Genomic DNA, 12,711 nt, shown 5'->3' with positions numbered 1-12,711 from the left:
CATCTGCAGATAGTGCATACATTTAGTCTTTCAATTAATTAATCTTTACAAAATATTTCACAAAACTTCTTTAACCTATAGAAATTCATTTCTATACATTTAATATATTTTCATTATATAAATTATTCTCATCTTTAGTGCCTTCTTTTAAGTTTATAAATGGCAAAATAGACGATAAACAATCATAAAGCTAACCCCAGGTGGAATCACCTCCTCTCAGTGAGGTCAGTCCTCCACACACTCGCAAATTTTATGAAATGCTTGTCTTTGCAGATGCCAGGAAAAGAAACTACACACTTATCCTTCCCTGATATTATGCCGTCTCCAAAGGGACTCCTTTCTTTTTTTCCCTTCGTTCTTTCTTTTGCTTGTTAAGAAATCAAAGGAGGTGCATAGTTATAAAATTCGAAGTGTACCAATTACAGATGTGGGTAATGGGAAGGTTGGTGAAGTTCAAGTGCTGGCAACTTTTCTTTAAAGCAAAAAACACAGAGAGCTCAGCAGCTAAATCAGCTCTGGACATCTGCTGGGTGAGGAGGCTGCCCATCTCTTGGGCACAAAGCCCGTCAGAGGTTCGTCCCTACCCCTGGCACTCTGAGCAAACCAAAGCCTTCCTGCGTACTGCAATGTCTTTTCTGTCCCACCCTTTGGCCCCTCCTTCTCCTTCATGGCTTCAAACAGTTTGTGTTGTACATTCATAAGAATTCACATTGACTGCAAAAACATAAATGCAACAGAAACATAAAAGCCTCCAAGTAGTATATTATATATATTTTGTTCTTCTAAATGCTCTTCTGTCATCGTTGGAGGTGCAGTGGCTAATTTATAACTTCTCCTTTGAGGGAATCCAGATGAAAGGCCCAGATTGCTCTTCAATAACAAGCTTGCACTGGTTATAGATATCTTCTAAGGTGTCACCTTGGACAATAGCTAGAACAAAAGCAAACACACTGGAGTTAGGAATCACTCGCTGGCTGGTGAAGAACCACCATCAATCACGCAGCAGAAACTCAAATAGTGACAGATAAACTCATCAGGAAGCTTAATATTACTTTTTATTAGTAAGAAAAAGCAGAAATTCACTTAAGCAAAGTCACAACGATTTAAAAAAATCCTTACAAGGCATGTCCTAGATTGGTAATAAATGCACCACGGTCTTCCTACTTTCTACATGTCGCTCTGTAGTTCTGCATAATGAATCATTCATTTATTTAAATTTTATGGGTGTGTACTCTGGGCCAGGCACTGAGCTAGGCATTGATCAATTTTCAGATTGAGAGCTCCCTGTTATTAAAGAAAGCCAGACTTATATTCTCCGTACTGTACTTATTTTGTAAGGGGCAGAAATTCAAGTATTTTAGACACAGAGGAAATAATAAAGATTTTAGAAGAAACTTTAGTTAATCTCCTCAACCTCCAAAACCTTTAAAAGAAAACCTCATTCATTCTCCAAGTAATCTGGTAAATTGAGATTTTACCTTACAGGGCTGTTTGTAGTGAGAATACCTTATGGGCAACTACTTGTAAAAAATATAAAAACAGGAGGAAACAAACAAACTGTGTATTACCTAAAACACCAAGTCACTTACAGTAGATTTAAATACATTTTATTATCTCCTTTGAACAGCAGCTATCTTGTAGATAGATATCCCAAACACATCAGTACTATCCATATGACACTAGGGCTTAAAAATAAATTGTGACTGAAACATGGTTTAGATCTGCAAAAACAATCCTCAGAATGTATTGATTATACTTTATTCCTGAATATAAACCACTGGTCAAAATGTACATTGTTTTGATTTAAAAGAACATCTTGGATATTCTTTTAGGATGAAACATAACTCATATCTTTGTTATTAACCAAAATGTTACTTAAGATTTACACAATTTGACATATTTGCAAACTGCTAAGCCCATGGCATTTTCATATTCTGAATGAGAGAAAAAAGAAAACACCAAACTTCATGCAAGGTAACTCAGGAGGAAAGTTCTTGTTTTTAAACCATCAGTGGTAAGGCAAATTCCATAAAGTTTGATTGCTCTTTGGATTTGATCAGTGTTTCATGAACGCATGTTAAGGCTAAAGAACCCAGGACGTGATACCCAGGACAAAATATCCCCCCAAATTCATGTTTCCAAGGAAATATTTAAAAAGAAAAAAAAAAGTTTTGCATTGAGACTTGACATGGAATTAATTGAAACACAGGAAGTGTTTCAACATTTTCTTCAAGTGCTGCTAATGGGGAGACAGACCCATAGGTCCCTGAAGCAAAGGACAGAGGCCCTGGGCTTGCTTCCCAAGAGTAACTGTTTTGGACGGTACACGTTTTGAGCCTTAAAAGTTTCTTTTTCAAATTTTCTGATGATCTCAGGGAGAGAAGCTGAATGAGGTATTAATGCTTAAAATCTCCTTAATAGCAGGAGATGGCTCAGTGGCATCTGCCACTCACGGTTTCAGGTAGGGCCAGTGGGAACCTGGAAGCTGAATCCAGAGAAGAAAGAAACCAGAGTTTTGGATCAAATGGGAGAAGTAGAAGGAAATAAGGGGTTTTTAGCAGGAAGGTCTTAGGGCCCAGGTACACCAGGCCCAGAGCCCTCTCTATGTCAAATGTCAGACAATTTATCTCCTTTCTCACAGCACAAATGTAAATGAACTTTTACCTGTAAAATATTCTCCAAATTCTTGTTCTAGCTTAATTGCACGGTCATAGGTTTTCTTGGCTTGTTCCTCTGTTAAACGCTTATTCATCTCCCTGGGAAAATGAGAGTTTGCTATTAGAACAGAAAGGGAACATACCAAATCCTGAAAAACTACAATGCATGGCAAAAATGAGTCCTGCAGGAAGCCTAGTGTAATCTTAGCAGCAGCCTCCTAGTCCTCATCGGGACTCCTCTTTGCTGGAATATTTTCAGCCACAAGGACTCCCTCCCACGGGGCTCACTCTCTCGGAGGGCAGTCTCTTGGTCCTACATGGGACTGAAGCAGAATCTGTCCCGCCATGATTTCCAGTCACTGGTTCTGTTCTCTGCAGCCCCGCAGAGTAGGACTGAACTTCCTTCCTCCATGTCAGGCCCTTGGGTCTTTAAGTCAAGTGCTGATGTGTCCCTCGAGGCTTCCGCTTTGCCAGGAAAAACTGTCCTGCTTCCTTCATCTATTCTCTCATTGGATATAATTTCCAAATCCTAACCTTCCTGGACACCCTTCCTTAGACTTTGTTCTCATCTATCTCAACCTCTTTTGAACATGGGATGTAGAATTGAACACAGTCTTCTGGGGTGGCCAGAGGGAGGAGAGGAGAGGAGATGGAGAGAAGGGAAGACACATCACAGCCTTTCAGAGCTCATTATATCTAAGAGAACAAGACTCAACTGTTCTCAGGTCCTGACCTCGCAGAAAGCTTTGATCTCTCGACTCTCCCACCCTCCCCAAGGGCTGCTGTTCATCTTCAATGTGGGCAGGAGACATGTGGAGTGGAGAAAGAGACAGTGCTTCCAACGAATTATAGAAAATGTGACAGGTCCCTCAGGCGTGTGTATCTTTCAGGCCGAAAAAGCATTCTGTAGCTTGCGCGGCTCAAGAGCCCTGAACTTCCTCTGTTTTTATAATCAATGGAATTTCAAGGAGCTGCTAAAGATGGCTTGAATTAAAGACACAGAGAGAATGGAACAATCAAAAGCGCTAGGACCAACATATTTTCAAACAGACTCTAAGCAAGTCATATCAAATAATGAGCCAGAGAGAGGAGCTTGGCAAGAAGGAATCTCCGATGCTTATTTTATTTATTTTTGGTCGGACAGAAGAACAGGCTGTAAAGGAATTACGCTGGGCATTCTCTGTCCTTCTTTCTGTTAGTCTGTCAACCACTGGTGTATCATTAACTGTATGTTAGTGCTGCTTAATCAATCGGAAGATTATTTAAATCTAATCTAGTCCCAAGGACAAATTGAGGAGGGGGGAAAAGGGAGAATAACCTAATCTATTGATTCCCAACCAGTGTCAGCTTTATCCTCCCATGTCCTCTAGGTGTTAACATTTTTTGCCAACCAAACTGTACTTATTAAGTAAGAATTATTTTATCTTCCCATTTTTTCTTAATCAAAGACTGACAATCATTGCCTCTGATCATCATAAGAATACCAGTGTGACTGCACTGATAAAAGTTCAGCCAAGAGCAAAGACAGTTTGGTTGGTCCATCGGGATGCATCGCAGGTACAGGTAGAATTCTGAAGGCATTGCTGCCTTAGCATGTCACTTTAGGATGCCAGACATCTGGGTCTGGAGCATGTAGTCTCAGGTTAATTCCTTTTTCAGAGCAAGTAACTGAGGTCAGAAGTAGTAAAGGGACTTGCCTAAGGTAAAAGAGTGAATTTGATGTAAGAACTCAAAGTTTTTTTGTTTTTTTTTTGAAACCAATTTTTAGTGAAATAGACTTTCCAGTATACCAAGACTTTCTTTCAAAAGAGGCCCTTATTTAGAAAAACACAAAACAAAACTGAAGTCTGACACTGACACAATTCTGGACTTGATGTTGATGGCTGCAATATACAGAAGTGGGAGTTTCCTGAAGTCTTGTTGAAATAAACTCATCTTCAACTGAGGGATGGTATCTATAATTCTCTTCCTAAACAGCACTAGCCCTAGAAGCTTTGAGTGGCTGTCACTCTTGGGTGGCAGGAGATGCTGGGCTAAACCAAGGTATCTTCTCACAGAAAGAAAGTGTTTTGCTCCAGATGTCAAGAAATCATGTAGTTCTGGATCTTCTTTGACATCCCTGGCCCATACTGGTCTGTCTTCTCTGAATTCCCTTTGCATTTACTGTAGCAATACTGAATTTAGGATCTTATCCTCTAATACATGAACTTGTTTTGTCTCCCTGCCCAATCTGCTAGTTCTTTGAGGGCAGAGACCATGGCTTGTTCACTAGCATGTGGCATGGAACTGAGTCAACACTTAACTTATTGAATGAATAAGTGAATGAAGAAATGAAACAATGAATGACTGGAGAGCTAGACAAACATAATTATGATACAGTTGAAGACAGAAGTAAACACAGGCCATCATGGGAGCAAGAAGGTAAAAGCAGATTGGGGTGGAAGCGTGGAGAGCCACAGGAAAGCTTCTTATCGCCATGGGATGGGGGTGGGGAATAGAAGTCACATGGCGGTACAATGTAAAAAAACACCTCTTTCATACACGCCATTGATTTTATGCTCCTCTGAAGAGTCAGCTACGTACGTGCTAATAAGTGCTGTGGTTTGATGTGGATGATGCACTTGAGAATAATGTGTGTGATGATGTATCAGTGCCTAAATGTGACAGCTGCCATGCTTTTGTTCCAGGTGACCTAGCCTTCACCCCTCCCTGAGGAATGGGCAATTCATGCCAGCTTTGCTCCTGAAGTAAAACCCTCAGAAAAAGAGTGAGCTAGAAAGTAAGCATCTAGCATTTCCTAATAAGATCACATTGGTTTGAATGTCACCATTACGGCACTACGCCATATGATGTCAGAGTCAGCAAATGATGTCAGAGTCACTATCTCACTGTGGAGTCCAGCCTTCAGCAGGTTTAATTTTCCTGATGATACACGGCCGTGACAGGGCCCTAAGGCAAAACTAAATAAGTCATCTCATAGTTGTGGGAAGCAGTAGACCTTCTCCTACTAAGCACCAGATGGGAACATCCCCCAGTGTTGCACTGAACCAAATGTGCAGCTTTGGTTTCTCCCTCAGGCCTCCCTTCCCCGGGAAGCCACTTATCCCATTGCATGTTTATGATGTGAAAACTTATTTTTCTATTTCTGAAACGGGCCTGTAAGATGCTGTTCCCAGGAGGTGGGGGCCATATTTCTATTCTTCTTATTAATGTTAGCAGTACTAATAATATTTACGAGGCCCTTCTCAGATTATAAATCACTTTTACTCAAGGAAATTTGCGGTTGCTTAATTCACTTTGCTCAATGCCCAACACAGTAGCTTACATGAGGAGGAATTTAATATGTACCATTAGGGATAATACTATCAACAACCATTATTTTATCTTCAACACATATTTTTCCACAGTGCTAGTTGTGGGCAAAGCTCTTTATGATATAATTTAATACCTAAATTCATGGGGCAGAAGGTACTAAGAGTGACCTCCTGACTTTATTTTTTCATCCTGGTAAGGACCTTTGTCCATCTTTTATTTATGGGAGTCTATTCTGCTTTTAAGATATATCTCTGGCAATTTCCCTAGAGATCGACTATGTATTTAACTTAATTCTCTTAGACTGCAATTCCAGCTACTGTCGCTTCTTCCTTCTAGAGAAGGTGCCGAATAATTGGTTGATAACCTCTACAAGTAACTGCTTTCTCCTCTGGGATGAATGATTTCATTTTCTTTGGTCTTTCCATAAACACTGTTTTCTGGTACTTTGTGGTTCACTTCTGAACCCTGTCAAATGCTCTAATGTCTTGAGGCCCAAATGGAAGCATATTTGGGCAAAGCTCTTACAATGGACACACTGGTGTCATCTTTTGTGGCCTCTTGGAAATGGCACTGTTTACATAGTTTGTAATGATAAAATAGTTTTATTCCTCTTACAATAAAGTAACTTGAAATCTTTTATAGTAATAATAGCTACCATTTAGTGAGTGCTTATTATATGCCGAAGACCATATGGAGAACTCTACATTCAAGACGCTGTTTAACCTTGACACTAGCTCTATGAGGTCTGCATCATCAATGTGCTTAGTTTAGAGGTGTGGAACTAAATCTTACAGATGTTAAGCAAATTGCCTGAGCTCACATAACTGAACAGTGGCAAAGGAAAGAACCAAACCTAGCCCGACTAATTTTCAAGTCCCTGCTCTTAGCCTTTTTGCTCTGCTACTTTTATGGCTACTGCAGCGTCACTTTTGTACGAGAGTGGTCTACAAAATAATGCCACCAATTTCTATCAAATTGGCACAAAAAATATTGTTACTTTACAGCCAGATCATGAATATCTGCCCATTTTATTTACTGATTTTTGAAGGAAGATATATTACACATTCTCTTAAAGATAAAAAGAACAAAAAAATCCAAGTCATCCATTTTCCCCTTGTTTATAAATGTACACAGGTCTGGAGCTATTGGTTAAGCTTGTAGATGTTTTACTGCCAGGCCACTAAGAAAACTCCCTACTAAGGACAGTGGTCTACATAACATGAGGTTTTAATTAAGAAACATGAGAATTCTATGCTATAACAACATGAAATACCAATGGAAAGAGTCTAGAATATTGTTTGCTCCCTCTATGAAAACCCACACATTTAAAAAAATTTACTAGTGGAATTGCTCTCCAAAGTAAGAGATAATTTAAAGATGATTGCTTCCTATCATTTGGAAAGCAAAGCAAGATAAAACAAAAACAAACCAAACCAACCTACCTTCAAAACAGCAAGACAAAATGAAAATAGCACACACACAAAAACAACTTGTGAAATGAAAATAAAAATCAAGAAACATTAGTGAAGACATTTTAAGGAATTATTGACATTATGTCTCTAGTGGTTCAAAAGAACTTTCACCTATCATTAAAAAAGGGAATTCTTAAAAAAAAAATCAACAATGGCAGTTCCCATTTGTAAGCATTTATGACAAAGAGCTGTTAACAATTTGCTCTGTCGTATGGAACAGGAGGCTGGATGAAGGCCGCCACTGTCCTCCACTTACATCAGAGGTTCCAGAGACTTGGGTTTAATGAAGATGGCAATGGGATAGAGCTGGGCAACTTGTAACCGCTTGATAGCATTTCCTGATACGTCAAGTATACAGTGTTTGCCCTGGAAGAAAGAGAAGAAAAATATGGAGTTAATCCAGGAAGAATGATCATAATCAAACCAAAAGGAAAAAAAAAAAGTAAGTATGTTTTAGAGGGAGGTAAAAGATACTGGATTTCAAATTTTGAAAAAGAATCACTGCAAAGCATAAACAAAGGTTGATATACAGAGTCATAACCAAATGTTTGCAATAATTTATATTTCTTACTCCTTTACTAAGTGTCTGTCACTGGGATAGATATTTTACTTGTGTTATCTCAGTTAACTTTATTTCCTTAAATAAATACCTGATGCTTTGCACAAGGAAGCTGTGTAACCATATGTAATATGACTGAGTCCACCCTCATGAAATGCTCATAAACCATATCTGAAAACAACTGTCAAAAAGAAATTTCCAAATTGTCAAAGAAGAAATTCCCTACCTATGAGGTACATATTATCAACTGCATTTTACAGAAGAAAAGACTAAGGCTTAAAGATACTAACTTGCCCAAAGTCTCAAACCCAAGTCTTATTGGCTGGAATAAATAGATATCTTATTGTCTCACCCTGACCAATGTTAAATCTGGAAGAATGGTAATCATGTGAGTTTAGAACAATCCCATAAACATTTGCTGAGTGTTTATATGTATCCTGCCTTTGATATGCTCAGTCTAGTATAAAGCAACAGACAGATACAAAGAGTTACCTTAAATATTTTATCTTAAATGCTGAGAGACAGGCTTGCGTAGTGTCTGTAAATATCTTGTTTCTTAATAAAAACCCTATTACACTATAGCACACCTCATTTAACTTGGTTTCCACTGCAATGAGTGCTCAGAGCAAGGAGCTGCTTTATAAAGTATTTCTGGAAAAACAGACACATTTGCCTCACATCATATTCTGCCTCCTGGAGGGAAATGGCTTCATTACCCTGAGGCTAAAGAGCTTTACAAAAGAAGAGAAAAGGCATACTATGCAAATAGAAACAATCTTAAATCAATAAAAGGGGATAGAAACTCATCCATAATATCCATGTAAAAATGAAGAGTCCAGGGAGTACTTGAGCTTTTATAGGAGAAACACACTAAGATGGCTCAAGCCTTTATCACTTAAATAAATTCCAAGTTTGCTATCTGTGAAATGCAGCAGTTATATAAAATGTCTAAATGCTGTTTGATTATTCACTGGCCAGAACAGTTCGAGATAACAAAGGTTGTGTCTACGAGAATAGATGCCATTATCTGGGAAGCTGATTCGAAACAGTATGATATAGCTCAAAGAAGCCAACTTTCCAGAGAGAAGAAAGCAGACCCACCTTCTTACTGTATTCTCAGACAGACAGGAACATTTCTTGTTTAATCTTTTTAACCAATACATTAAAAGGGGGGGAAAAGGTTGTGTCAAATCAAATCAATCCAACAAATATGATTGCCTCTTAACTCTTTTTTTTCTTCTATGAAATTGGTTCTCTGTGTTCATAGATTAGGATCTTTCTTTAGGCATTAGGATCTTACCTTTAGATCTTAAAGGTACACTGATTAGGTTCTCTGTGTTCATAGGAGATTAGGATCTTCTTTAGGCATTAGGATCTTACCTTTAGATCTTAAAGGTACACTGAAGTGCTTTCCTATCCTATTCTCTCTTGAACATTCTTCTCATTTCCACGCCCTTGAAATTATCAGGAGGAGGGGAATCACAGCACCTATACCTCCTCTGAGTTAAAATATCTGCCAGCAACAGTCCAGGCAGTCCTCCCCATCTATCTACCCCTCCACCATGAGGATCTCGAGTTTTCAGGGAGATAAAAAGTTAACTCCTGCTAACAAAAAGAATTGAGGACCCTGATCTAAACAATGAAGAGTGACAAAATTTTTAAAGTAAATTCAATGTTGTGGCCAAAGATAAGTGAGTCAAGGACAAAGTGAATCTCCATAAACTTCAAGCTGTTAATTGCCTTTAGGTTTATAAGCTCCTTTCCTCCTCTCCCTGCCAGGTCAGTCTTTATTGAGATTAGAGTAAAGATTAATGATCTTGCTCTAAAGGGATTCTCTGCTTAGAGGTCTTAAAAGGAATATTTAATCAAAATTTACAACTGAAATCAGGAAAGAGTAATGACCAAAAAAATGCAGTTTGCCACTTGGGAACCTTCTTCAGGGGAGACGTAAGATGATTGGGGAACATACCCTTTCTGCTACAAATCTCACAGACTGCACACTGGTTCCATACAAGTTGTCATTGTACTGGCCGGCTTCTATAAACTTGTGCTCTTGGATGTCTTTCTCCATCTGTTCTCTGGAAATGACAAAGTGATAGTCTCTGCCATCCACCTCGTAGTCACGCTTTGGCCTCGTAGTATCTTTATAAAACAAAAAAGATGAAAATAAGGTAACTTTATACTCATAAACTTCCTTTATACATATATTTTTACACCCTCAACATAGATATATAAAAATATGTAATATGAAGGACCATGACATAGTAGCAGGTACCAGGCTTAGCCTCCCACTAAAGACTATAAAACTAGACAAAATATATGGAAATATATTTTCAGGCATCAGACAACAGGCAGTGCTGGGGCTGTAATACTTAAGAGCAACACGAAGGGACTCTGCATTACTCCATTTTCATTTCCAAATGGAGAGTGTCTAGAGGTCATGTAGTGCTAGGAGACTCTGAAGTTCAGCCAGACTGTGAATTTGGTTGAGACGCCAGAAGGGCTGCATTTTATGAGGTTACTCTCGACTTACTATAGACCCACCTTCAGAAACCCTAAAACCAAGTCAAAACTGGAAGAAGCTGATTTGTCAGTAAATTATTACCTGCCAGAACAAAAACTTAATATTCTATAAAGGAAGATAACAAAATCCAGATGCCCAATAAGGTAACATCACTATGTCTAGCACATGATAAAAGATTATGGGACAAGAAAAGAAGTAAAAAAGTCTCATATTAAAAAATGGACATGCAGTATAAATATATTCAGGGATTTTAAAAGATGTAAAATGAGATGGTCACAGTTAAGGAGGGACTAAAAGTCATCAACTCTAACCATAGTTAGAAATGGTTAAACTTTTGGCAAGAAGAGAGGGGAAAATAATTTAACATTATAAATAAAAAAAAAAGTTAAGATAAATGTCGCATGATATCACTCATATGTGGAATCTAAGAAATACAACAAACTAGTGAATGTAACAAAAAAGAAGCAGACTCACAGATATAGAGAACAAACTAGTGGTTATGGGGGGGAGGGGCAATATAGGGGTGAGGGGGTGGGGGGTACAAACTACTGGGTGTAAGATAGGCTCAAGGATGTATTATACAACACTGGGAAATATAGCCAATAATTTTGTAATAACTGTAAATGGAAAGTAATCTTTAAAAATTGTATTAAAAAAAAGAATACAGGAGGGAGTAAGATACATTCTATACCTGCACTGCTCAGTGTGGTCACCAGCAGCCCCATTCAAGAGCACTTAAAATGGGGCTGGTCCATACGTGTAAAATACACGCTGGATTTCCGAGACTTACTACCAAAAATTATGAAATACCTCAACAATTTTTATACTGATTACAACTGAAATGGTATTGTTCTAGATATATTGGGTTAAATATAATTTATCCTTAACATTAAAAAAATGTTAAAATATTTTTGGTCTTTGACCCAGATATTCTTCTTAGAAATCCATCTTTAAAAATTATCAAAACTTTGGATGAAGTTTTATCATTAAAGATATTCATTACATTAATTTGTAAATTATAAATAATTAAAACACATAATTATAATTGTATTTGAGTTATAATTCATAATATTGAAAAGTAGAGAAAACCCAAAATGCCCATAAGTGAGAAAGTATTAATTATGATATAACAATCATTTGAAATAGTTATAAAATTTTAAATAATATTAAGCAAAAAAATATATATATCTAATATGTGCCCAATCATGGAAGAAAATGCATGAAAAGAAAGAATAGGTAGAAATCTATGAAAATATTAGCAGTGATGTTACCTCTGGGTACCTTGTGGGATTCTGTATTTTTATTTTCTTGTTTAACTTTTTATCATTTTCCATGTTTTGTACAATGAACATGTATTGATTTTCATAAAATAGTGCTATTAATTAAAAAAAGAGAGAGAGAAGACTATGCAAGGTGGAGGGGAAGTAAAAATGGTGTTAAAGAATTTTTTTTTTTTCTTTCAAAAGTGGAGGAACAAGCTGGGAGCTGTGACGAACGGCCTAGGGTTTGACCTGATCATTTCCATCTGGAGTCTCTCTGAGGGTATGTTCTGTGGCAAGGTCTCTTCCCAGAATCCTTGCTGAGAACAGTTTCATGAGATAGCACAGTCATCCTAGCTCCCTCCTGCCCATGTACTGCACACATGCAATTCTTGCTATTCTTCTGTATTCCGGGAGACACTTGCAGTCTTGAAATGTAAGAGACACTTCAGAGCATAAAGCTTAAAAACTGTAGAGTGAGAAAGAAATATCTGTTGAGATCAGATTTAAGAGCTCGATGATCTAATAAATTAAAATTCCCTGGTGGGTTTGTCTATGTACACAGAAGGCCTCTATGTATTTTTATGTGACACAGTGGGAGTACAGATGGAAGTGGTGAGTGGGTGGGTGGCGAATGGGAGGAGGGAGAGCAGATAGTCTCTTACAGGCATGTAGCCCTGAGTGTATCAGAGGGACCAGGAGACCTGATGGTTGTCCGTAATGACAAGAAAGCAGATTAAAGTTTGCAGTGGCCAGGAGGGTGGGTTAAAATTTTATAATCTTTCTTGTCTGCATCTTCCCAACTCCTGAGGCTGTGAAACACTTGGGAAAGGCTATTTTGTTTTGGAATGACACACGGCCCTAAGTCATCCTGAGGTGATTTTAATAGATGGCTTTGTTTCTGATCTCTTTTCTTGTAACTGAG

At 38.0% G+C, this 12,711-nt stretch overlaps 1 protein-coding gene across 4 annotated transcripts in view; it reads right to left on the bottom strand.

Annotated features, from left to right (window-relative positions):
- Positions 1-754: 754 nt before the first annotated feature.
- Positions 755-12,711, bottom strand: part of DLG2 (discs large MAGUK scaffold protein 2) — a 1,227,261-nt gene continuing 1,215,304 nt past the window's right edge. For all 4 annotated transcript variants that reach the window (XM_082627349.1, XM_082627348.1, XM_082627350.1 and 1 more), the window contains 4 exons: positions 9,973-10,145; positions 7,701-7,810; positions 2,665-2,756; positions 755-930 (listed from right to left, as the gene is read on the bottom strand). In XM_082627349.1, the coding sequence (XP_082483475.1) occupies positions 824-930; positions 2,665-2,756; positions 7,701-7,810; positions 9,973-10,145 (482 nt within the window). In that variant the 3' untranslated portion in view covers positions 755-823. The remainder of the gene's footprint in view (positions 931-2,664; positions 2,757-7,700; positions 7,811-9,972; positions 10,146-12,711) is intronic.

Source organism: Mesoplodon mirus (assembly GCF_964341445.2).
Source record: "Mesoplodon mirus genome assembly, chromosome: 7".
NCBI lineage: Eukaryota > Metazoa > Chordata > Mammalia > Artiodactyla > Ziphiidae > Mesoplodon > Mesoplodon mirus.
Note: the sequence above shows the minus strand (reverse complement) of the source record. Positions and strands in the feature narration are given on the sequence as shown.